This window comes from Cryptomeria japonica, chromosome 11 (genome assembly GCF_030272615.1).
Source record: "Cryptomeria japonica chromosome 11, Sugi_1.0, whole genome shotgun sequence".
Classification (NCBI taxonomy): Eukaryota; Viridiplantae; Streptophyta; class Pinopsida; order Cupressales; family Cupressaceae; genus Cryptomeria; species Cryptomeria japonica.
This window is the reverse complement of record NC_081415.1, coordinates 30,174,291-30,200,062: the sequence shown is the minus strand read 5'-3', so window position 1 is coordinate 30,200,062 and position 25,772 is coordinate 30,174,291. Positions and strand designations below refer to the sequence as shown.

Here is a 25,772-nt window from a genome sequence, read left to right as displayed (position 1 = left end):
TCCTTGTTGAAGCCAATGCATACATGACACTTCCAATCGTACTCTAATAATGAATGTTTTTCATCTGCTAAGAATTTGCATCTGTCAGTGCCTCTCTACAATTTGCAGCTAGACAGTCTGACCTTCTATGAGATAGTTTTTGTATATTTCTGTTAATTTAGATCAGACTATTAAATATAGATAGCAATAACAAAGAACCAAAATAATGAACAGAAATAACACCAAAATACCCTGGGAAAACCTCCCTCTTGGAGGTGAAAAACCCAGCAATAATCTCAGATCTTATTATGCAATAATCAGTAGGTATCTTTACAAATCTGCTTCAACACTTGAAGCACTTAGAACAGCAGTATATGCACAGATGAATCCAAACTAGGGCACAGCAGTACAATGTGCTTACCTGCAATATGCTTCAATGCTGATCAAGAAAGACAGATCATAAACACCATTCGCTGATAATGGAGAAGTTCGCTGCCTCTAAATGGATTCGCTGTTGGAAGTAGTTCACTGTCTCTAAAAGGTAGTTCGCTGTCCTTGAGAGATGATTCGCTGACCTTAGATGATATTCGCTGACCTTAGGATATGATGCTGATCACTGCTGGAGGAGATTGTTGTGTAAGTGAATGTGTGATATGCATGATGGATGCTTTGTATATATATGTGTCTTAGCCTTCCAATACACCCTAGGTCGGCTTTCAACGAGAGCAATTTAATTACAACATAATATTTTAAGTTTGGCACCCAATATAGGGTCAGCCCCACACGTTGCAAGTTATATTGTATTTATTGCATATAAGGCGTGACTAAGGCCAACGGCCAATTAGTCACATACATGTGCTAGGTCGGATTCCTTCTATCAAATCAACAATTTCTTCTAACTAAAGAAAATCTTCTCGGCTTTTTCTGTCTCTAGTCACTCTGTAGCCAAATATTGGGGAATGCACATGAAGATCTTTCGTCTTGAACTCGGATGAGAGTTGCCACATTGTCTTCGACTCTTAATGGTTAAGTCTCATCTTGAACTCAGATGACAGTTGTCACATTGTCTTTGACTTTATCATCAAGTCTCCACTAGAAGTCGTGACTAATTAACAATATATAATGAACATAAAGAGCAATAACCTGAATTGCTCCCTATAAATACATTATTTTCCCTAGGCACTTCCGGCTTCATTATACCAATCATGTTTGCCTTAGCTGGTACAAAAATTTAAGGGAATGCACAGTGGATGTTCTCCGCCAATCTACTGGTACGAGGTAGCCTTTAGACAATTCTGTGTGAATTCAATTATTGCTATTCACTGTATTGAAATCCATTTGCTGCAGCTCCAAATTATATGTTGTATGCTGCTGTAATAGCAAATAGAAATCTAATTGAAGTACCTTTTTCCAGAAGTGGGAAAAGTTTCTTTGTAGTTGATGCAACCAATCTATAAGTATTCCCCTGCTAGCAGTCTGATTTTGACAACCTATTTGCACCCAATATCCTTTTGACTAGTAGGTAGAGGTTCAAGCTACCATTTACTATATACATTGGTACTCCTCCAAGGCCTGATGTTGTCTGCATCGTCGTTTTCTCAAGCTTTCTACACATTCCACAGTTCATCAATACATGCAACCAATATAAACCTCTCAATCTTTTGCACAACTGACACTGCCTATCAATCTTCTTGTTGCGAGTGTTTCTCTTTCTGTGGGCTTACCTCAGTGTCACTCACATAAACCTCAAACTTCATTTTTTCAATTTCTCCTCGATCAACCTCTTCAACATCAAACTATGCTTTGTTACACTGAGATTAAGGTTTTTCTATTTAGGTTTTCATCTTTGTGGTCTGCCTGTTGTCTTATTGTGACGACAGTTTCCTTGATTTTCATCCTTGGTTGGTTCATCAAATACATACCTTCCATTGTTTTCAATTATATCAATTGTACTTAAACTGTTGGATAATTGTAGTCAATAGAAACATCACCGTTCTCATCTCTATTCAAAAACCATAGCCTAAAGCTCAAACTTTCACTTCATAGTGCTGTTCAATGACCACTAAGGAATAAAGAATTTAAGATTGTACAGTCTATACCTAATTATCACTTTACTGTATGAGAAGAAGCATTTTGGAAAAAGTTGTATATGATATTTTGAACATCAAAATTTTGGATCACACTCCATTATCCTTCATCAAAATGAAAAAGATTTGAAACTTTATTGTCTGCCATGCGTTCCCCTGACTGACTCCAATTTACATTTTTTCTGCTTCACAACATGTGAATATGTATCACAGGAAAACACTCTAAGATGAGCCATAGTCAAATTTATCCCGTTCAGTCTTTCCTCTGGAGTTATATGTTGCCGGAACCATTGCAACGGTTGTCTCTCATTCAGATGGTTGGCTGTAATCACAACCTGGAAGGAATCATCAAATTGTTTTAACATGCTATTGGCTTTCTCCGTCAATATTCCATTTCTTTCATTTTTATTGATAAGAACTGTTCTTTCAAACATTTTTTTTAATAATAAGAACTGTTCTTTCATTCATAGTACTTCTTCCTTCCAGAAGCATAAATGTGCAGAACTTCAGATAAAAACTGCAAGCTCTTAAGTTATGGTCCCATGGAGAGAATTTTTATGTCATTGATAATTAGGTGGTCCTGTAAATTTTACGGAAGCAAGCAATGCTAAAAATTTAAGGTGAGAACTTTAAGGAAGCTGGTATTCCATGGATTTTTTTAGCAACAACTAATGCTAAAAACTGGCAAATGTCTTCTAATGATACCAGGTAGCGGGATAAGATTCCAATTTATCATTTAGCTGTTATTTTCTCATCTCATAGGACGTTCAACTCCATAAAAATAGATTTTTAAGCGCCCTCCATGGCACAGCTTATTTTTAAGTGTTTTCTCCTTTTCTTTAAATTGAAATTTGGAGGGTTGGTAACTCTGGAAAAGGGTACATTAATTTAGTATTGGTGGCCACGGATAGCAATGACTCCAAACATTGTTGAAAGCCCAAGGGCACACTTTTACTATTTAGGTATGCCTACCTATCCTAGCTTTTGCCATAGGAATGTCCCACTGAAATTTAACTATCTTGTGTGCTAGGGTAGATTTCAGAATTAAATAAATAAATAATTATGCCCATTGGCTTAAGGTAACATGAGTTTGTTATCTGATTTTATCAATTTTATTATAAATGATTCAATGTTATTTTTTCTCAAACGTGAATTGAAGGATGACTATTAGCTTCTTAAAATTATAAAGAATTGTAAAAGTCATCTTTCTTTTCCATGGCCTTCAAACTCCACATCGTTCTTGCTGAGAGTCTCTAGATTTTGAAGGGCATGCATGTCTCAGGCTTCTTAGGGCCCAAGTTAATCACAGAAAACTTGGTTTTAATTTTGATAAAAATATTGGGCACACCATTTAGTTGACTTAGGGTTTATGTGACATTCCTTGGGGTTATATTTAAACTTGAAAGTATTTGAGTAGCGACCGTAAAATTACAAATTACCAGCAACAAGACTAGACTTTGCAGTTTATGATACCACAAATATTTTGATTTTTCTTCCCCTGATAGGATTGCGATAACTAACAATCAGTTCAAGGAGCCCAACCACAGAAAGGGCTAAATTTGTGTCACGGATTTGACAACCCATTTTTCTAAGTCTAGATATTTTTGGTAAGATTTTACTTTTATTGAGTCAACGAGGCTGCAAATTTGTTTATTTGATTATCAATTTCCTCATTTACAATTGTTTTTATTTGGGTAAGTGCAAGGCCAACCACTACAATTCGTTATATTTAATGTTGAATAACAAGCTTATAGTCTACACCCAAAGGTATGAAATTGAGGGTAGATTCCATTGCACTTGTCTAATACACATGAATATTTGAATTCACATTTTGTTTTGACTTTGCATTTTGCACCATTTTGTAGTGTTATTCATATGCAAAGAACTGATACACAGAAGTCAGTTTTGATTGGACAGGCTGTCCCATAGGCTATCCTTAGCCTCATGGACGTTAAAATTGTCTTCTTCTTCTTCTTCTTCTTCTTCTTCTTCTTCTTCTTCTATGCTCACTTCTTCTTCTTCTTCTTCTTCTATGCTCACTTCTTCTTCTTCTTCTTCTTCTTCTTCTATGCTCACCTGGAAATATGTAAGAAATATATAGTGAAGAGGACCAGACCTGAAGTCCTGATTGAAAGCTCAGTTAGAAGAAACCCAGCTCACTGTAGATGAGTCATAGTAGTCTTATAACGATAGGCTTTTATGTCAGCATAGGATGAAATCCATGCAACCCACGATAGCTCTGCATCAAGCATCTTTAATTGCAATTCTTTCTTCTATGTTATTTTTGGTATTACTTGTGGATCAATGGATGTTGTTACGTTGAAGCTCAAAGCCTCTTTGAGAAACAACTTAGGGCTAGCAAGACTTATGCAGTACTAAAATTCAATAATTGGCTGAATTGCCCCAAATTAAGGAAGTTCTTTATTGTAATAATGCCATGGAGATGGGTGCTGCAGTCAGATTTATTTGGAGTGGGAGATATTGTAGTTGGTATGAGATTCTTACTCAGAAGAATGGTGAAGATGAAAAGATTTGCTAACGTGTATCATATTATCAAGATGCAAACTTTAGTGAACAAGTCATACGCCCTTAAAATTGGACACACAAAAGCAGTATGTGGGTCACAAGTTCAAGGATTTTGATATCAAGTAGTGAGTAGCCACCAAGGCTAGCAACTAAGGGGAATTGCACAATGAATGTTTTCTAAATATTTTCATACAACAATACTATTACATTTCCACACTAAGATGATTCATAATACACTTAAATGATATTAACACGACTGCCAAGACGAAGGGTAAAAGTCTTGACCTCTCGAAAGGAGCAGCAAGTAGAAATAGCATATGCTTGAAAGAAGACACACCTAACATGTGGAAGTTAAAACACATTGTTACTGCCTGAAATTTCTAGCACTACTTTACACATACTTCACAATGGTTAACTTTGATTCTAAAATACGGAGCATAACATGTGTTTGAAGTTGAACAGATGAACTTTCCACATATATCATTCATGAGGAGGAAGTACATCCCTGTTGTGATGTATTCACACATCGCCCCATTGCAAATGGGGACCCCTACTTTTTGCTTTCTGGGGTTTGTTTTCTAGGTCTTTTAGGGTTTTGTCTATTAGCCTCTACATGATGAGTGTTGCCAGAGGGATCAATGGATGGCAGGCTCTGCTCGAGCTTAAGATGAGTCAGTAGATGGGTTTCTTTCCAAGTCTTCTTTAAGCTTGGTTTTGCTGGTGGTGTCCAATTTGAGTTCGAGGAACTCAGTGAGTGGTTGAGCAAATTTGGCTAAGACAAGGAAGGAATGAATCAAGGATCTAGCCTAGAACAAAGTCAAGCCAGTTTGAGGGTGAATCGAGCCAAGAATGTAAATTTCGCTTCTGACCCTTCCAAAGGGTCCAGAGCGAAATTCATATTTCCTCTATTTTGCTTCTTAGCTTGACCAAGTTAGGAACTTCTAAGGCATGGTTTGGTAGGTTTTGATACATATTTTCCTAGAAGAAGAATTTTTGGACCTCAAGATGATGAAAGCTAGCTTCAAATGAGGATTTCGCTCCTGACTCTTCCAAAGGGTCCAGAGCGAAATCCTCCCTTTTTGCCTTACTTTGGCCTTAAAACCTAGTCTGACCTTGCCTGGACCCAGTTGAGTGATGGAATATCTTGATAGTGAAAGGTGGAGGTTGATTTGATCAAGTTTGGTGGAGAATGAAGTGAACCTAAGTAAGAAGCTAGCCAAGAGTGGGATTTTCGCTCCTGACTCTTCCAAAGGGTCCAGAGCGAAAATCCCCTTACACATCAAATTCTCACTTGTCAAGGCTAGGACCATAGCTTCCTTAGGCATGGTAAGGGCAATTTGATACATTCTAGCCCTAGGGAGTGATTGATGGTGGATGAGATGAAGGATTTTGGTCAAAAATTGAATTTCACTCCTGACCCTTCCAGAGGGTCCAGAGCGAAATTCTTGAAAACTCTCATTTTTCCTTGGCTAAAGTCAGGATCTTGATGGAGATGCGTGAAGAAGGATCTATGTTTGCCTCTCAAAGAGAATTGGAGTTGAAAAGGTCAAGAGTCAAGCCCAAAACATGATTTTCACTCCTGACCCTTCCAAAGGGTCCAGAGCGAAAATCTTGGTAGCTCTCATTTCCTTCCCAATTTTGGCTAAGTGTTGGTTTCTAGGGCATGTTGGGGGATGAATTGGTATGTTCTTGCCTTCAGATGGAGTTGATTGATTTTGAAGAACAAGATTTTGGCCTAAAGGAGAATTTCGCTCCTGACCCTTCCAAAGGGTCCAAAGCGAAATTCATCATAAACTTCATTTGCTACCTTGTTTGACCATGAAACCTTCTTCCTCAGGTGGAAAATGATCTAAGTTTGCTTCTTGAAGTGATTTGAAGTTTGAAAAGTGAGTAATCTAGCCTAGAATGAGATTTTCGCTCCTGACCCATCCAAAGGGTCCAGAGCAAAAATCCTCTTAAAGCTCATTTCCTCCTAAGTTTGACCAAATTTTGATTTGCAGGGCATCTTGAAGGGAAGGATGGACATCTTGTGGCCTTCGGAAATGTTTGAAAGCATTGAAATGTAAAGGATTTTGGACCAAAAGATGAATTTCGCTCCTGACCCTTCCAAAGGGTCCAGAGCGAAATTCCTAAAAACACATATTTTTCCATTGAAGGAGGTTTAGTCCTTGGTTTTTTATGGCGTGGATGGAAGTGAGATAGCATGTCTTTGCCTCTTGAGGTTGTTTTGAATTGGAGAAATGAAGAATTTAGCCCAAAATCTTGATTTTCGCTCCTGACCCTTCCAAAGGGTCCAAAGCGAAAATCTCTCTAAGATGCATTTCCTTCCTTATTTGACTAAAACTTGATGTCCAAGGCATGATGAGAAGGAGAATGAACATGATCTTGCCTTTAAGAGTGTTTGGTAGCTATGAAACTGAAGGATTTTAGCGAAGAAAGGAAATTTCACTCCTGACCCTTCCAAAGGGTCCAGAGCGAAATTCCTTACAAGCCTACCTTTTGACCTTTCTCAGGCTTAAAACCTTGTTCCTAGGGCAAAGAAAGGTGAGATTCTACCTTGCAATGAAGTTTCAAGTTGAAAGAATGATGATTTTTGGTCCAGAATGAGATTTTCGCTCCTGACCCTTCCAAAGGGTCCAGAGCAAATTTTCTCAAAACCTCTCTTTGCTATCAATTTTGTGCTAGATGAGTGAGGGCTAAGGTAAAATCAAGAAGGAGATGTCCCTAAGATTGACTTCAAGTTGCTAGAAATCATTGAAACTAAAGGAATTGAACCAAAACAAGATTTTCGCTCCTGACCCTTCCAAAGGGTCCAGAGCAAAAATCTTAAAATCACCTTGTTTTCCTTACAAAATCAAGTCAACTTTGACTCTTTATGGTTTGGATGAGTGTGAGGAGAGGTGTTCTTGCCCTGTTGAAGTTGATTGAGGACAATGAAATGATGAAGGAGTAAGCTCAAGTCAAGATTTTCGCTCCTAACCCTTCCAAAGGGTCCAGAGCGAAAATCCCAAGTCCACCTACTTTCTTTGCAAGGCAAGATTAAAATTTTGATTTTTATGGCCTAGAGAGGAGTGAGGCGAGGTGTCCTAAGTCTTGGAGGTGATTTGAAGTTGAAAGGATGGAGAAATAACCCTAAAACAAGATTTTTGCTCCTGACCCTTCCAAAGGGTCCAGAGCGAAAATCCCAAATCTACATATTCCTTTCAAATTTGTGCCAAACCATGCCTAGACCAAGGTGAAAAATGCCCTTGAGATTGCCCTTGAGTTGATTGTTGTCTCCAAAAAATGATGATTTTGGGCTAGAGGAAGAAATTCGCTCCTGACCCTTCTAAAGGGTCCAGGGCGAAAATTCTTTAATCACCATTTCTCCTTGCAAAATCAAGTCAAACTTGGGTTGGATGAGAGAAGAGAGGTGTTTCCTTGCCTTGTGAGGTGAATTCAAGATGAAATGATGGATGAACATGCTAGAAAACTTGAAAATCGCTCCTGACCCTTCCAAAGGGTCCAGGGCGAAATTGTGCAAAACCTATATCTTTTCCCTCAATTTTATGCCAAATCTAGTGTGGGTCAGGATCAAAGAAGGCCTTAGGAATGACTTTGACTTATCAATGATTATCAAATTTGAAGGAATTGAGCCAAAAAGTGATTTTCGCTCCTGACCCTTCCAAAGGGTCCAGAGCGAAAATCTTAAAACCACCTATTTTCCTTGCAAGTCTAGTCAAACGTTAGGTTTTCATGGCTTGGATGGGTGCGAGGAGACATGCTCTTACCTTTTGAAGTTAATTAGTGTTGAAAAATGATGGAAATTGGCCCAAACCAAGGATTTCGCTCCTGACCCTTCCAAAGGGTCCAGAGCGAAAATCCTAGGATCACCTACTTTCTTTGCAAGACAAGTTAAAATTTTGATTTTTATGGCCTAGATAGGAGTGAGGCAATGTGTCCTTAGTCTTGGAGGTGAGTTCAAGTTGAAATGATGGAGGAATGAGTATAAAACAAGATTTTTGCTCTTGACCCTTCCAAAGGGTCCAGAGCGAAAATCCTAAAACCCATCATTTTCTCCAAAATTTGTGCCAAGCTAAAGCCTAGACCTAGGTAAGATAAGCCTTAAGATTGCCCTTGAATGGATTTTGGTCACCAAAAATGTAAATTTTGAGCTAAAACAAGGATTTTGCTCCTGACCCTTCCAAAGGGTCCAAAGCGAAATCCTAGATAGGTCCTATCCCTGGCCATGATTTTGAGCGAATTTTCCCTTTTAGGCCTTCCGGGGATCAAGCAAATGTTGTCAAGTTGAAAGATAGATCCAATTGAGGGATTCAAGGGGAGACAGAGTGAGAAGAATGGAATTGAGTGAGGGAAGACAAGCTAGGAATGAATTTCGCTCCTGACCCTTCCAAAGGATCCAGAGCGAAATTCTTCAAATCAACTATTTTTCCCTTGTGTGAGGCCAAGACTTTGATTCTTAGGGCATGGTTGAGGATGGAAGGATGTTATTTAGCCTTGCAAGATAGATTGGAGTGAAGAAGATGAAGGATCAAGCTTAAAACTTGAATTTCGCTCCTGACCCTTCCAAAGGGTCTAGAGCGAAAAACACTAAAACCATCCTTTTCTTTAAATTTTGTGCTAAGACAGGCCTGGACTAGGGTGAGAAAAACTATTTGGAATGCCTTGGAAAGATGTTTGACCTTCAAAAGTGTGAATTTTGAGCTAAAATGAGAATTTCGCTCCTGACCCTTCCAAAGGGTCCAGAGCGAAATTTTGGATAGGTCCTGTCCCTAGGGAGAACCTTGAGCTTACTTCATTTTAATATCTTTTGTTGATGATTTAAGGTGTGAAATACTATGTTGAAATGAATTTATTATGTGTCCTTAATCATCTTTTGATTTGTTTTTGCAGATGAAAGAAAATCAAGCCAAGACAAGAACGACCTTCTCCAGTCCGGCATCAACAAGGACGACCTTCTCCAGTCCAGCATCATCAGGGACAACATCTTCCAGTCCAGCATTCCAAGGAAAGGTACATCATCCATCCTGCACATCAAAGACAAAGGAGGTTAGAGCAAGGGTCCGTTGGATAAGCAGGCAGTTTCAGAAGAGTTAACTAAAGTTAGCTTCTCAGCATCACCAAATTGAACATCAATCAAGTGTCGGACAAGGTGGCGTCCCAATCATCACTCCTCCATGTCGGATTGGTCCACCCCAGTGTGTCCAGATTCAATGTACCTGGCTCATCAAAATGGCACAAACTTCGATGTACCTACCTGTTGTGACCATTTCACACATCGCCCCATTGCAAATGGGGACCCCTTTTTTTTTTTTTGCTTTCTAGGGTTTGTTTTCTAGGTCTTTTAGGGTTTTGTTAGTTAGCCTTTGCATTTTGAGTGTCGCCAAGGGGATCACCTGGATAGCAGGTTCTGCTTGAGTGAGGTCAAGTTGGTGAGTGATGAAGTCTGGAAAGTCCTGAAATTTGGCTAAGTCTGGAAAGTCCTGATCCTGAAATTTGGTTAAGTCTGGAATGTCCTGATCCTGAAATTTGACTAAGTCTGGAAACTGAAAAACCTCCAAAAACTAGATTTTGCAATATAACTCCTGGAGGTTTGAAACCACTCTCAAACATCCTGAAAGTATATATGGAATATAACTTAAAGTATAAGAAAGAAGAAATGTTATATTCCATAAAATTATCCTGTCGGAAAGTTCAAAAAAGTCGGATTTCGCTCCTGACCCTCTCAAGAGGTCCAAAGCGAATCTCGTTCCTGACCCTCTCCGAGGGTCCAGGGCGAAAATCAATCTAGGACTCATTTCTTGCCTTATTTGACCAAATGTTGACTTGCAAGGCATTTTGAAAGGGAAATTGGAAATATTTGTAAACTTTGAAATGATGATTTTTTTTCCAAGATTAGAAATTTCGCTCCTGACCCTTGCTGAGGGTCCAGAGCGAAATTCATTATAGACATCATATGCCAACTCGCTTGAATTTGAAACCTTGTTCCTGGCCTTGAAAATGATCTTACGTTGCCTTGTGAAGTGATTTGAAACTTGAAGATTGAGCAATTTAGCCTAGATTGTAAATTTCGCTCCTGACCTTTGCTGAGGGTCCAAGGCGAAAATGTTGTTCGAGTTTATTTCTCGCTAATTTTGGCTAACTCGTTTTGTGCAGGGTTTTCCGGAGAGAAGATTGGACGTTACTGGATGCATTTGAAAGTTTGAAAGTTTGAAAAATGGTGAATTTTGGGCAACAAAGACAAAAATCGCTCCTGGCCTTCACTAAAGGTCCAAAGTGAAAATTTCAAAGGCACAATTTTCTTGCAAGGACAAAGCGATTTTATGATTGAAATGAATGAGGGAAGGTGTGTTTTGCCCATTGAAGATAATTTGGAGGGCTAACAAAAGATGGATAAGCTTGAATTTGCAAAATCGCTCCTGACCCTCACTAAGGGCCCAGGGCGAAAAACCTAATATCCAACCTTTTTCTCCAAAATTGAGCAAAGCTAAGCCTAGGCACAAGTTAGAAACGGTGTTTGAAATGCCTTGAAGTGGAATTGAGATGCTGAGAGTGCAAATTTTGATGACAATAGGGAAAATCGCTCCTGACCCTCTCCAAGGGTCCAGGGCGAAATTTCCAAGAATTCTCACTTCCCTTGTATTTCGAGATGGTATTTTTGTTTCCAAGACTCAAAAGGGAGTGAAGAATGATATTCTACGCCTTGAAGGTATTTTGAAGTTGAAGTGATCAAGAATTTGTGCAAAAAGACTCAAAATCGCTCCTGACCCTCACTGAAGGCCCAGGGCGAAATTTGCAAAACCAACAACTTCCCTTCAAGATTGCGCTAAGGCAAGGTTGTGCTAAGGTGGAAAGGTCCTCCAAAGCGTGATGAACATGGATTTACCTCCAAAACTTGATGATCCTAGTCTAAATTGCAAAAGTCGCTCCTGACCCTCACTGGAGGCCCAGAGTGAAAATCTTTGAAGCCCCTATTTTGCATTGCAAAAGCAAATCAAGCATGCATGGAACGAGTAAAGGAGATCATTGCTTACCCCACAAGGAGAATTGACAATTAAAAGATGAAGGATTAAGAGCAAAATTGAAAAATCGCTCCTAACCCTCTCTGAGGGTCCAGGGCGAGATTAGTGATATCCTTCATTTTTACATTATTTGAGCGTGATATTCTTAAAAATTCACCAAATTTACTCACTTCGAAGCCTTTGGAAGATTAAATCAAATTCACATTAAATTAAAGGCATTTCAATTTAATAAATTAATTTTGTACGTTGAAATAATCAAAATAAACATCTTAGAGGTATTAAAATTAATTTAAATAGTTAAAAGATTAAAGGTTGAGCGCACAAGGCATTATTTTGTCTTTATTTATCAAGTCGGCCTTCTTCTTGGTGGTTTTTTATTTTATTTTAAAGCTTAATTGCTAGGTCGGCCTCAACAAGAATCAAGGTAAGTGCTCTATATAAAGGGAGAGGTTCTTTAGCTAATTCAAATCATTCTTGCATTATCTCTCATGCGAACTTGAAGAGCAGAAGATTGAAGGCGAAATCCAGAAGATTGAAGGTGAATTTCCAGATTTTGGAGAAGCTAGTGGAAGGTGAAGCTCTTTTGAAGGCTAAAGGAAGCGTACTTCATCCAAGGGAGGGCTATAAATCTTGCCCAACAAAATCCGGTCTTCTTCCTCCATTTTTCAAGGTTTTGTACTTAAATACTCAAGGGAAGGTATGAAGAATTACTTTTTTGAAGATCTCATTCAAGACTTATTGTGATCCCATTGCAATTTTGTAAAATCTAAGTCTTGAAAATCCAATTTCCATTCATGATTAATTTGAAAATGTATAGTTCTTGATTTATCATGACTTTTTTCAAATTAATATCTTAAGTTTTACCTTTGAAAGGTCTTAAATTTCATGCTTTGAGGTTTGATGCTCAAAAGACTAACTTTAATATTTTGTGTAGGCATCAAATGGAGATCCCGGAGTTGGAAAATCAAGCCAGATCAAAGACGGTCTCCTCCAAGAAGATCAAGCAAGGACAAGGGAGACCTCCTCCAGTCTAGCATTGACAAAGACGGCCTTCTTCGGACTAACATCATCGAAGGCGACCTCTTCCAATCCAGCGTTCCAAGGCGAGATACATCAATCATCCTACACATCAAAGACAAGAGAAGTTAGAGCAAGGGTTCGTTGAAGAAGCAGATAGTTCCAGAAGAGTTAATTAAAGCTAATTTCTCAACATTACCAAATTGGCATCAACCGAGTGTCAGACGAGGTGGCATCCCAGTCATCACTTCTCCAATTGGATTGGTCCACCTCAGCATGTCCAGATTCAATGTACCTAACTCATAGGAGGTGGCACAAACTTCGATGTACCTACCCCAGCTATCTATTGGTTGAATTTTCCAAAAAAGACATGTGTCCTTAAAATGTAATTTTATCATTGGTCAAGCATTAAATGTTATGTAATGGTTGTAACAAACCCTAATTAGGGTTTTCATTGTTGAATCTTGGCCATTGATCTCAAATTCATCTGAGCCATCGAATTGTATTGTGGACACTATATAAGCCCCAACTCTTCATTTTGTAAAGGCAATAGTTAGAAATAGTTAGAAAGGAGTTAGTGAATAGAGAGTAGCTAGAGAGTGAGTAGTTAGTTGATAGAATAGCAATTAGAGTAGAGTAGAGAGAGAAGGCAAAGATTGTTGCCAAGGTGTTGTTGTAAAAGACTTGTAAAACTTCATTGAAGAAATGGTGAAATTTATGGGTCGATTCAACAATTTGCATGGTCTCTATACTTCTCATGTTTGATTTCATGTTATTAGATGAGTGGAAGAAATGTGTTTGCTTGATGGTGAAATTCGTATATCCATACTACTAGCAGTTTGTTGATTGCAGACTTGCCTTGTGTAGTCAACTGGAATCATTCAGCTCAAGCTTAATTTCAATTGTCGCTTCTTCATTGATATGCATCAGCCTGATGGTGTCTATGCCTGTAGTGATGATTTGAACATCATAAAGCTTTCCTTCGAAGATCGCACTAACCTTGTGGAGATGGTCCTGTGATGTCAAAACAAGACTTAGTTAGAATTTCATCAAAGATCGTTCATTGCTCCTACATTCTTAGTTTTAGGATTAGATTCTTTCCTCACCCTCATCTTTTTTCCTTTTTTCAAGTCAAAGTTAGTAAGACTTGTGATTCCAGCAAATCAGACGTTCAGTCATCAAGTGTAAGTCCCCTTGTGATTCCAGCAAATCACATCATACCACAGAGAGCTTATCCACACGTAGAGATCCTACAACGAAGAACCTTGAAGTCACCCTGATTGATCCTTTTCGCGATATCTTCAGCATTCAAAGACTTTACTCAAGAGAGGATAAGGTACCCTTGGGTATTTTATTCTGTGTTTGAGAGTGTACAAAATACACGTCAACACTACCCTGGTTATCCATTGGTCGATTATTCCAGAGAAGACATGTGTCCAAATAATGCAATTATTTCATTGGTCGGAATTGAGTTTGTTGTAACAAACCCTAATTAGGGTTTTCATTGTAAAATCTCGGCCATTGATCTCAATTTGATCTTCGCCATTGAATTGTATTAAGGGTGCTATATAAGCCCTGGCTCCTCATTTTGTAAAGGCTAATAGTTAGTCATTAATAGCTAGAAGGTTAATAGTTAGTTCATAGAGGTTAGAATAGCTAATGATTAATAGCAAATAGAATAGCAGTTAGAGTAGAATAGGAAGAGAAGGCAAAGATTGTTGCCAAGATGTTGTTGTAAAAGACTTGTAAACTTTATTGAAGAAATGGTGAAATCTATGGGTCGATTCAACAATTTGCATGGTCTCTATACTTCTCAGATTTGATTTCATGTTATTAGATGAGTGGAAGAAATGTGTTTGATTGATGGTGAAATTTGTATATCCATACTACTAGCAATTTGTTGATTGCAGACTTGCCTTGTGTAGTCAACTGGAATCATTCAGCTTGAGCTTAACCTCAATTGTCGCTTCTTCATTGACATGCATCAGCCTGATGGTGTCTATGCCTGTAGTGATGATTTGAACATCATAAAGTTTTCCTCCGAAGATCGCACTAACCTTGTGGAGATGGTCCTGGGATGTCAAACAAGACTTAGTTAGAATTTCATCAAAGGTCATTCATTGCTCTTACATTCTTAGTGTCAGAATTAGATCCTTTCCTCGCCCTCATCCTTTTTCCTTTTTTCAAAATCTAGGCTGGTGAAATCCTGTGTTCCAGTAATATTCAAAGCAAATTAGACGTTTAGGTCGTCAAGTGTAAGTCCCCTTGTGATTCCAGCAAAATCACATCATACCACAGAGAGCTTATCCACGAGTAGAGAACCTACATACAAGAACCTTGGAGTTGCCTCGACTGATCCTTCGGCGAGATCTTTAGCAGTCGGGAAACTTTGCTCAAGAGAGGATAAGGTACCTTTAGGTATTTTATTCTGTGTTTGGCCGTGTACAAAATACACCTCAACAATCCCCTAGATTTAGGAGTTAAGGTGTTTGTAGAATCAACAAATTGATCTTTCATGCAAATCACCAATATCATTTAAGTAGAGAAAGAATATCTTCTTTACTTAGAATTTGCCATGTTTTTATATTCCACGACTAATGTTGATTGACTTACTTCATGACACAGTTTCTAGCTTATTTGGTGACTTGCATGCCATTTGTCAACAATTAACAATTTGTCATATTCTTATACAAGGAAAGTATTGCATGTCATGATTCATCAAGTTATACTGACTTCATAGTTGTAGAAAGCCAAAAACAATGTGATGCATCAGGTTGAAAAAATTATAAGCAAGGATAAATTTTGAGTATCATTGGTCTTGGAATATAAAGGTCCTTTAAGTGGGTTTGAATACCTAACTAGTTCACAATTCACATGTTAATTTTACTTAGGTCCTAGGGAACCTTTCTAAAACTCTTGGTTGTTGACTAAATCTTATCTTTTGGCATTTAATTATTGAGTCCTAGTTCATTTAATATTTATCAAGTTAGTTGTCTCAATATATAGGATTAAGACACATGTCACAATCTTGTGTAATCCTCTCTATCAACCTTTCCTTTATAACATCATATGTACATTTTGTAATGTAGTATCCAATTCAATCTAATCCATTGTGCCCGTAACCATGCATTATTTTTCTCTTGCTGCTCTCTTGTGGAAGGCATCTTTTTGGTTTTGTAGGTGATCTTGGAGGCTTGAGTCCATTGATGACTCTAACATGGCATCAGAGCTTCCATCAAGCCTCCTCAAATCTAAGAGGTAATCAAGCTTGAGTTTTCTACTAGATGCACTTTGGTGTAAATTTGACCTCACCATTGGTTGATCTTGAAAACTTGAGTATACTCTTCTCTTGCATCATATGATGACTTGGAAATTAGAAAAACTTGATAGAAATACCAGATTTGGGATTTTTTCTTTGTGGGTTCATTTTAGAGCATGTTGGTGCAAATCTAAGCTCATCATTAAGTTTAGAGCATCGAAGAAAGTCAAATCTAGCTTTTATTTCACTCAATTCGACCACTATATGATACAATTGCAAACTATGGTTTGAAGCTCAAATTTGCTGAACAACTTTTTAATGGAGCTTTTTTTGTCCAAATGGACGTTTTCATTGCATTTATGAGGCCTAAAAACCCCTATTTTCAAATAAAATATGTCCATTTTGGACAAATATGATTTTTGGCAAATTTTTATTTTGCCCAGGGGTCATCACTGCATGCTACTTCAACCCTTTATTTGAAAATTCATCTTTTGATCTAGAAGTCATTTTTTTACAAACAAGATATCATTGGAAATATGGCTTTGTGTACTTTCAAATGTTATAGATGTCATAATCATATCTATTTGTTGATGAAAGTTATTGCTGTTTGAAATTAGATCTTCATTTTTGGCTCCTAGGCTCATAACTTTTTGCCTAGATATCCAATTTTTGTGATTCTTGTGTTGTTGGAAAGGTATGCGGATCTCTATCAAGCTATCTATGCAAATTTTTCAGATTTAACCCCAAGTGCATTTTATTCAGTTTTTGTCATATTTGCATTCTAGAGGATTACTTGGACATGCTAGGACTTAAAAAGGTGCTTTGTTGATCAAATCACTTCACTACAGGCCCATTTTATGTATTGATCTCTGATTTAATCACATGAGGAGTCTACATTGTGATCATGGGTTATCCAATTCATCCTTCATAATCATTTTAAGGACAATTATGAGTCTTGGCAAAAAGGCATCCTGACACATTGCAGAAGGCTCAATTTTTTGCCTCATCTTTAAGGACTCATCTCTAAGCTAGAAACAAATATGGAAGAAATCAGTTTGGGGTAATAAAAATGATCACATCATAGGATTGATTGGTACAATAATCAGTGCTAGCATCTTTAGAGAGACCTACAATCATATCTCAAGAATCAGGTGCCCATGCACAATTAGGACCAAGATTTTAGAGAGCTATGGAGATCCACAGAATTCTCCATTCCCACGTGATCCTACATCATATTGTCTCGTTCCACTTGATGATGTTGATAAATATTCCCTTTGATGATGTTACCTTAGAGGAGCTTGAATATGATGCAACACTTGAGTGACCTCTCCTACAACTCCTACTTCTGCAATTAAGATCACACATCCATCTTAGTGTTGTTGATTCAATGAGGACTTGGTGACACATGAGCAGATTCCAAAGACAATCATCATACATTTGGATTCTTCTTCCTATCAAATTGTATCGAAAATGGCAAGCATTCCTGAAATTTTACTTGGTCTATCTTCTTTCCAAAGTGAGAAATGTTTTTTAGGCATTGGATATTGTTTTGTGTTCAAGTGTTTACCATTTATGCAGGACATTATACATTGTGGTGGGGGGGGCACATAGTCTCTCTCTTTCCTTCCTATGGAGGGATAATTGATTGTATATTTGTGATGGTTGTAGTACTTGGGGGGTATAATTGAATCCTCTAGCTTTCATCACCTGCATTCTTTTTTCTCTCTTTTGGAGAGGAGTTTTGCTTCCACTAGGTTTTCTCCTTTACTTTGTTTATGAGAGATTGCATTGCAAATAGGTAACATGGTCTAGTTGGGACCCATAATCATCTTCATATTTTGCATCATTTGCATGATAATCTGCTACTCCCTAAGTTGCACTTAAGGTGGGGTATTGGCGTGAATAAGGAATTTTATCTAACTAGTTCACTAGTAGGTCCTATTCACATATTAAGTTTACTTAGGTCCTAGGTGATCTTTCTAGAAGTCTTAGTTGTCAATTAGATCTTATCTTATCTTCTGACATTTATTTCTTGAGTCCTAGATCATTAAATATTTATCAAGTTATGTCTCATTGTATAGGGTTAAGACACATGTCACAATCTTGTCTAATCCTATCTATCAACCTTGTCTTTGTAAGCAAGGCATCGTATGTACATTTTGCGATGCGGTATCCAATTCAATCTAATCCATTGTGCCCATATCAGACATTATTTTGCCCTTGCTTCTGTCTAATCCTATCTATCAACCTTGCCTTTATAAGCAAGGCATCATATGTAAATTTTGTGATATAGTATCCAATTCAATCTAAACCTTTATGCCCATAATCAGACATTATTTTGCCCTTGCTACTCTCTTGTGGAAGGCATCTTTTTGGTTTTTTAGGTGATCCTAGAGGATTGAGTCCATTGGTGACTCTAACATTAAGAAGATAGTAAAAAGAAAGGACTCAGTTTGATCTTTTGCAATTTAACTTTGAAAGTTTGTTAAAATCCTCTAAAATTGCCCTACTATGATCATTGTTGACAATTTGAATGTTGCATGTTATGAGCTTAAATACATACCCTAAGCCTCAGATTGTAGCATGACAAGGGTTCATGTGTTCAGATATGGTGAAAATATGGCTCAAAATCACTGCTCAATGAAAGGTGATGTTACTACCCAAGCAATATAAAAATTATACGATGGCTAGGAAAGCTGCAAGAAAAAACAAAATAAGATAGGACTTAATATACAGATCCATCAATGGCCTGACTACGCAACAAAATATCTCATAGCTCAAATCTTGAAAGTGAAGCAAAATGCAGCTAAATGCAGCTAAGTGTGCATGGTTTACATGAAGTTTATTAAGGTTCAAATTGAACAAACATTGGATATTTGTAGTCAAAGAAAATCACAGCCATTGTCTTTTAATTCAAAAATTTGGTGAGAAGTTAGAAGCTTATTAAGGTGGTTTCAAAGTAGCTAGATGAAATGTTGGAATAAGATGTTGGTCATGAGCATACGAAAAAATTTCAAATGGGGGTGTTAAATATTTCTACAAAGAAATTTCAAAACAGTATCGTAGATGAAAAATCACATTTATAAGGCACAGCTTTCTTCCAATACAATTGGTTAAGTGGAATATAAACCCTTATTTGCAATATAAAGATCAAATTTTACCTCCAAGCTATCTTTGGAACCAAGTGATGAGATCAATACTTTCTATAGTTGATTTTATTGTCTTACTGCAGAATTCAGTGCCTGCTTTATACTATAAGGAAAACTTGGAATCCTTTAAAGTTTTTGTCAATTGCAAATAGAACCTTTTAACAGGCATTCACGTCTTCAACAGATTTATCTGTTAAAGATGAATGAGAATATGTCCAGGCAAAACATATATCTTTGGATGTTGGATAAGGAGAGACAAGCATACCTAAAGGGGGTGGAAAGGCATTCTGAACTGTGAACCTTGGATATGCTAGATACTTGTCTGATGCAACCACCGCATCAAACTTCCCAATGCTTGCAAGATGTAAATCTCTCAAATCCCAGAATCCTTCCTTCTTGCCCCACTGTAATTTTACAACAGTCACTCCGAACTTAGCTTCTACCCCTGCCCAAGATGTCCATCATAATTATTACAAACTGTGCAATAACAGGTTTTCAGACTCCGTAAAAAATAAAAATACAGGCTTAAACTGAATATGTTACCAGGCTGACTGCAAATATATTCACAAATAGAGTTCATTCCTGGAACACCCACATATCTCTTCAATGAATTCCCCTGTTACAAATTACCGAAAGAGAAAACAAAAATACTTAGATCCATTTAAATTATTAAAATTGTGCCGAAGGGCTATGACTATCCAGGGGTTACACTGTAAACAATTCATTGAAATTTAGCCATATACAACTTGAATATGGTCACAAACACTTCTACCAATCAAAATCACTTGCACATACAAGGTTGTATATGGGCACCCTCATGTGCATTAATGTAGTTCAGTGCATTGGATAGTCATTGGGATATGCAGTTACTAACCAACTCTGCGATCAATTTTCCAGAGCTTACATCAAAACTTCCAAATGGTCCTTTCCATTCAGCAACCAGACCAGCAGCTTCCCATTTATCAACTAAATCATGGACACTATGATCATTCACCGTAAAATAGGAAGCGCCATGATCGAAATAGAGTTCCTTACCATCTTCTGTTTTCTCTCTAACAAGCAACAATAGTGCTCAGTTGTTCCAGGTTCAATGTCCACAAATATAAAAGAAAATAAGTAAAGACTAACCACTGCACATATCATACATATGCCATTGTAGATAATACACATGGAATAAGAGAAATATATGCCTATAGCCTAATAAGAAAATATAGCAAGTATTTGTAAGTTCAAAGAGCTATTTATGGTAGCATAAAGCTGGATGCCTTGACGGCCCTTATTCATACTCAAAAACAATCAATATTAATAACCATGCATTTGCTCCTCAATCGTGGAGGTAGCAGCTGAAAGCCTTAATAGTAATGGGGGTCAAACCTCCGCAACGTGCACCCTAAGGAAAACTAAAGATAGGGAATGTTATGTACAAACCATGATGCTACTAGTTTGGAATACATTGTTAAGGTATTAACCTATGTGGAAGAAATATTCAATTGTTAAGTTGAGTGGAATGAATATGACTTAAGTATTTATACAGAGACATTGAATGAGATGAGCACCTCATTATCATAGTTGAACTTAATACTGGGTTTAGTTTTCCTTAGGGTGCACGTTGCAGAGGTTTGACTCCCATTACTATTAAGGCTTTCAGCTGCTACCTCCACGATTGAGGAGCAAATGCATGGTTATTAATATTGATTGTTTTTGAGTATGAATAAGGGCCGTCAAGGCATCCAGCTTTATGCTACCATAAATAGCTCTTTGAACTTACAAATACTTGCTATATTTTCTTATTAGGCTATAGGCAATGGTAAAGTTGAAAAAGAAATTTTAGTGGAGAATATTTGCCAATTGGCTATTTTGGTCTGTTTATTTTTCAATTCTTTTCCATTTGAAAAAATATATTTTTCCTAACTTCTATGGAGCATACGAAATCTTCAAGAGATTGCAAAATATTTTTAGATTATCACCACACTTAATGAAACTAAGAATTTATTATTGACAAAGATTATCTGAGATTAAAAAAAAAAGTGTGCTTGCTTATAATATACTCCAGACAATGTTTTTTTGTCTGATGAGTTTTTGTGACTTAAGCCTTTGCCTCCACCTGGACCCGTATTAGCATAATGTGAAAGGATTGAGTTTTGATCCAAAAAGAATGAGCTAAAGTGGTAAAGTGTTAGTGTTTTAACAATAGAACCCAAGGTTCATACCTTAAGGACATTAATAAGTATTCAAAAAAATCTTTAAAATGTCACATCAAACTTGCTAGGTGCAGCATGTGCAACGGACAAGGATGGTTTAAGTCCTGGTGGTTTTGATGGAAGTGATCCCTGTAGATCATGACAACTAAAGCTGATAGTTATCCTAAAGAAAAATTTGCAAATCAAAGAAGCAGAAGGTTAAGATATCGCTAGAGCATGGCTCTAAGACAAAGGTTTCTCCTCAAGACAAAATCATCGAATGAAAGAAGCTAGAGGTTGAGATGTCTCTAGATTGTGGCATCTAAGCCAAAGACTACCCATCAAGACAATTTCACCAAAAAAGAAACCGAGAAAAATGTAATAAATTGTCACATCCAACTCACTGGGTTCAGCATATGCAATGGACAAGGATCTAATTCCAAGGTGGCTTTGATGAAAATAATGCCTATAGATCATAGCATCGAAGCTAATGGTTATCTTGGGTTGAGATACCTCTAGAACAATGGCATTTAAGCCAAAGGTCACCCCTTGAAACAAAATCATCAAATTAACTAAGTTGGAGATTGAGCTATCTCTAGATTGTGGCATCTAAGCCAAAGGATACCCATCAAGATGAATTCACCAAAAACAAAACCAGAAAAAAATTAATAAAATATCACATCCAACTCATAGCGGGTAGTGTACATCATACACAAGGATGGTCTAAGTGGCTTTGATGGAAGTGAAGCCTTTAGATCACAACATCTCAGCTGATGGTTATCCTGCAAGACATATTTGCCAAATCAAAGAAGTACGAGCTTGAGATACCTCTAGAAAATGGCATCTAAGCCGAAGGTTACTTCTCAAGACAAAATCACCAAATCAAAGAAGCTGGGGATTGAGATATCTCGAGTGTGTGGCATCTAAGCCAAAGTTTCCTATCAAGACAAATTTGCTATAAAACAAACTGAATGTTGAGATACTTGCAGATCATAGGATAGACGCCAAAGGTTACTCTTCAAGACAGATTCACCAAATCAAAGAAGCCAGATGTGAAGATGACCATGGATTGTGGTTCATAAGCTGAAGGTCACCCCTCAAGACAAATTCATCAAATCAAAGAAGCTGAAGGTCTCAAAACAAGTTCATCACATCAGAGAAATTGAAGGTTTCGAGATAAATTCGTAACCATAGCATTTCAGATGAAGGTTAATCGCAATGAAGATTACCAAGTCAAAGAATCTGAAGGCTATGGATCAAGAAAAATTTACCAAATGAAACAAAAATATTATTAATAAAAAAAGAAAAGAAAAAATGACCATGTTTTGGACCATAAACTGATGCAGTTATGCTATTTTTTTTAATTAATAAATGTGAATTTCTTTATATGGCAAAAAGAACTCTTGTATTTGGTGACTGCATTGCATCTACAAGCTATTAATTAAATACTGTTACACATATACATGTAGATGTACATGCATGTGTATATATATGTTTATATAGAGACACAGAGAGATTTTAAGAGAGATATTTCCATGTATGTACCGGCGCTGAGACATACGGCCTCCTGGGCCTCGAGCACTTTCAAAGACTGTGACCGAAACTCCTTTTTCTGCCAGTGTGGATGCACACACTAGTCCAGACACTGTCAACATAAGAAATTATTCAAAAAATTAGAATACCATAGTTAAACACATTGTATATTTAATTTGAAAATATATAGGGGATTTATCTTGAACTGGATGAGCTCACGGTGTAAAAGTGTCAGAGCTTCAGAAACATAGCCCCAAGTTCAAATCTACGGGAAATGATATAGAGTTGAAATTGGATAAGATACAGCACACGCCATTAAACTTAAGTAAATAACAGATTTAACTCAACATTTTGAACTTAGATTAAACATCACATCCATCTGTAAAAATATGCAAAATACTCTTTACAATAGAAAAATGGTAAATGTTACTTGCAAAGTTTCAACTCTCAACCGCATGTTGCATCCAAATTAATGAAGCTGGATGCAAATCCCCTCTGAATTTGTCACAAGAGACATCTCAAGGCAGTGGCGTCTAAGCTTTAACCTAAAAGAGAGAATTTACGTAACTATGTAATAAAATAAGAGATATATATCAAATGGGATTTGAACAACAGGTAAAGCGTCAGAGTTTCCCTAACAGAGCTACCAGTTAAAAACCCCCAGGAAAAGTCGGAATGCCTTGTTGAATCAACCACATCCATAATTCAATGAATTGTTAAAAAACAAATTCTGTCAATTCTACATCTGATTCTTGGGCGTGGCGTGCCCAAAAGATGAAATTTTGTGAAATTCAGCACCCAATTCGTTGGGTTGAGTGTACTCAAGCTACACTGAAGGTTCGAACATATGGGAGGCTTGCCAAACTTACTCAAAAATATATACATTAAAATGATTGGTTAAGCTCTACCTCCAGCTCCGATCACTGCAACCCTCATTTTGAAGAGATTTGTTTTTCAGTTGCAGGCATAACTTTGGTTTATTCCCAGTACAAATCAGGGCTTCTCTACTTGTTAGAGAAAATTATATTTTAGCTTTCTGCTGACAATCCGGTTTGTATTACAGTTAATTCTGTTTATTATTTGGTAATAGTTATGAACTAAACTTGCTTAACAGGTATTGCTCCTTTTTGCTGATTATGATTTGTTTTTGTTCTCTTTTGGATCGGATTCTTATTAAAAGCTTTTTGATGGGGAGCTTTTAAATTGAAGCTATGGCTCTCCCTCGGTCCTCGAATTTCACGGTCACCCTAATTTTATGTTAAGAAAAATAAAAATTGTCATATATATAAAGAATTTTATAATAAAATATTTTTATTGATTTTATTAATCATTTATATGTTCTATTGTTATTGATGTTTCCTTTTTACTAAATCGTGTATTTGCAATAATGTTATGCATGTTTGTGTATGTTTCTGGATTTAATTGTGTGAGTGTTTTTTGCATCAACATTTCAGATCACACAATATGATCCATCATTAGGATGATAGAGAGCATAAGGAGAAAAAATGGACCATCTTGATGATGGATCGCAGAGTGTGATTTGAAACGTTGATGCAAAAAAACACTCACACAATCAAATCCAAAAGCATACACAAACAATTGAATGGATTGTGGAAGTCTACTGACATTGAATGTTATGCTTGTTGGAGGTGGATCACATCTAGGAGTTTCTCAACCATTGGGGTAATGCCCCTTGCACAGTGGCCTAGGTTCCTCCGAACAACTCTATCTCCCACGATCGTTCAATACCTCATGATCACAGGTGTGGCCGAAGTTCTTCAACTCAACGTTCGCAAACCCTGTAGTCCTATGATCCTGACCACCACTTTGGTAGTGGGAGTGGTTCAACTCGATGGCACTTTGCCTCTCCTTCGCGTGGAGGCTTTACCTCTAGGTGGGGTTCTGGAGGTGTGGGGCAAGTTTCTAGTGGTGGTAGTGATTAGCTGTGATGAAAATAGGGTAGACAACTAAGAGGGGGGGGAGGGGGGTGAATCAGTTGTCACCAAATTTTACAACAACTTACTTTAATCTCAGATCTAATAATTAATAGCGAAATTATAAATCAACAACACAACATGAACACACACAACACCAAGATTTTTGACGTGGAAAACCCGATCAAGGTAAAAACCACGATGGGAACCTACCCACAATATGATGATACCATGTTAGAAGTATATGAAGTATTACAATGGGGAATGCACATGCATTCAGACACACTGCCTAGAGCTCACTGCTCAAAAACAACAAAGGGAAACAACCCTGGGAAGGCTCACTACCTTCCAAATAGTTTCGGATCACTTCCGGAAAATCATGAACTGAGAAATAGCATCCTCAATGCCTAGTTACAGTTCTGATTAAGCACATAACATCTCTCACACTTCTCCACACTTTTGCTTTGCTTTCGAATGATTAATACAATAGTCACGCACACACACCTCCCACAATGATTATTACATTTATTTATACATGACATTAACCTTGGAACAATATCATCAAGGTTGGCTCAACACATATCACCTAATTACAAAAATATAACCATTCACGCTACAATATCACATGCAGACCAAAACAATATCGACTAAGACATATCATGGACCTAAATAACCACCTCGAATTAATGAAACACCTTCAAGAATTATGCACCAAATATCCACAACAAGCTACATGCATTTTGATGGCTAAGAACATGAAGAACACCACCGGATCAAAGAAAATCATCAATAACATGCTCACCGATCAATGCGGACCACCAACACGAATAGCACATGATCTAGAAACATCCATAAGCATCATGAATTACAACAGCAACATCTGCACCAACTCCAATTACTAGAATCAACATTATCATCAAACTGAACTTCAAGAACATTAACTAAACTGATTGTCAACCTGAAAAAATTACTTGCAGAGCTCCAAACCATGAACCACTTAAGTTGAGGATACACGTCAACATCCCAAATATAATCCCAAATCCACAAATCAAAGTATTACAATGCGGAGCAATGCAGATCAAAATA

General features: G+C 37.3%; 1 protein-coding gene across 5 annotated transcripts in view; it reads right to left on the bottom strand.

Moving 5' to 3' along the window:
* Positions 1–23,811, bottom strand: part of LOC131036341 (uncharacterized) — a 30,181-nt gene extending 6,370 nt beyond the window's left edge. Inside the window, exons 1-6 of one of the 5 annotated variants that reach the window (XM_057968205.2) lie at positions 23,661–23,797; positions 23,183–23,297; positions 22,765–22,864; positions 19,914–20,091; positions 19,583–19,655; positions 19,305–19,484 (exon numbers count right to left, since the gene is read on the bottom strand). In XM_057968205.2, coding sequence (XP_057824188.2) covers positions 19,305–19,484; positions 19,583–19,655; positions 19,914–20,091; positions 22,765–22,864; position 23,183 — 532 coding nt within the window. In that variant the 5' untranslated portion in view covers positions 23,184–23,297; positions 23,661–23,797. The other 4 variants (XM_057968203.2, XM_059213983.1, XM_057968204.2 and 1 more) reach the window with 4 other exon arrangements.
* Positions 23,812–25,772: the final 1,961 nt, after the last annotated feature.